Genomic DNA, 1,020 nt, shown 5'->3' on the forward strand with positions numbered 1-1,020 from the left:
TTTGCGCTTTTCAGTCTGCGGTGGTGGGTGGTGCTGGCGGGCGCCGCAGAGTTTGGCGGTTCGTATAATAAAAAAAAAAAATTAAAAAAAAAGGCAAGTCGAATTGCGCCTGCTGGGGCCCAAACCAAGCCAAGTCAAAAGAAGAAAAAATAAAAATAATGTCACATTTCCGTTCCCTTATTATGATTATGATTACTTATCATTATTGTTGATGTTGTTGAGGTTGTCGTGGCTGGTCGTTGTTAGTAGGCTGGTCGATCAGCGAGATTTCCTGCCTTTTCTTGCGTATCGATGTGCCAGACAACATAATTAGGTAATCCGATGACTTGATAGCCCGCCCGTTTGGCCATTTTGGCAAACCCTTCCGTTTCGGCTTGGTTTTCGAAGGCGTAGCATGGAAAGTTGATGCCTGGATGGGGTTTTTAGGCGTTATTAGAATCAATATCGTAATTAATAGAGCAGAGCGTGCAGCAAAACGGAGAAAGAAGAGAACAAAGCCTACCAGCTCTATGCACATCGGCTTTGACAAGTATATTGACGCCTCCAACGCCATCCAATTCGACTTCCTCATCTTTGTTGTTTCTCCAGTCGCCCATTTTGGCCAGGTATTCGCGCCCAGTATCGAACTCCTTATAGCCCTCTACTAGGATGGTGTCTTTATCAAGACTTGCAGCGAGCTTCAAGCCTTTGTCACTTTCTTTCCAGGAATTGTAGTCAACTAGAGTAATCCCTCGTCAGCGAAAATCAAGAACCAATTGCACATGGATCGAAAAGAGATCTAACTAAAATCAGAAGCAATTACGTACATCTGCCTTCGATATCGCGGCCATTCTCGTACCGGTGGAACCAGATATCTGTAGCTCCATGTTAATTGTTATGCCTCATTGACCAGCAAACAAAAATGGGCATAACTTACTGGGAACAAGAATATCCTTGTCATGTGCGACGAAATCCTCGATAATTCTCTTCGGGCTATCAACGATATCGACATCGCGCCAATAAACCCACGAATGATGTGGG

General features: G+C 44.3%; 1 protein-coding gene across 1 annotated transcript; it reads right to left on the bottom strand.

Moving 5' to 3' along the window:
* Positions 1-242: 242 nt before the first annotated feature.
* On the bottom strand, positions 243-866 carry HCAG_05625 (predicted protein; the record flags this gene model as incomplete). The annotated part of the gene is made up of 3 exons (XM_001540108.1): positions 243-409; positions 503-718; positions 803-866. The coding sequence occupies 3 exons, from the start codon at positions 864-866 to the stop codon at positions 243-245; spliced, it is 447 nt and encodes a 148-aa protein (XP_001540158.1).
* Positions 867-1,020: the final 154 nt, after the last annotated feature.

This window comes from Histoplasma capsulatum, genomic scaffold (assembly GCF_000149585.1).
Source record: "Histoplasma capsulatum NAm1 scaffold_5 genomic scaffold, whole genome shotgun sequence".
Classification (NCBI taxonomy): Eukaryota; Fungi; Ascomycota; class Eurotiomycetes; order Onygenales; family Ajellomycetaceae; genus Histoplasma; species Histoplasma mississippiense.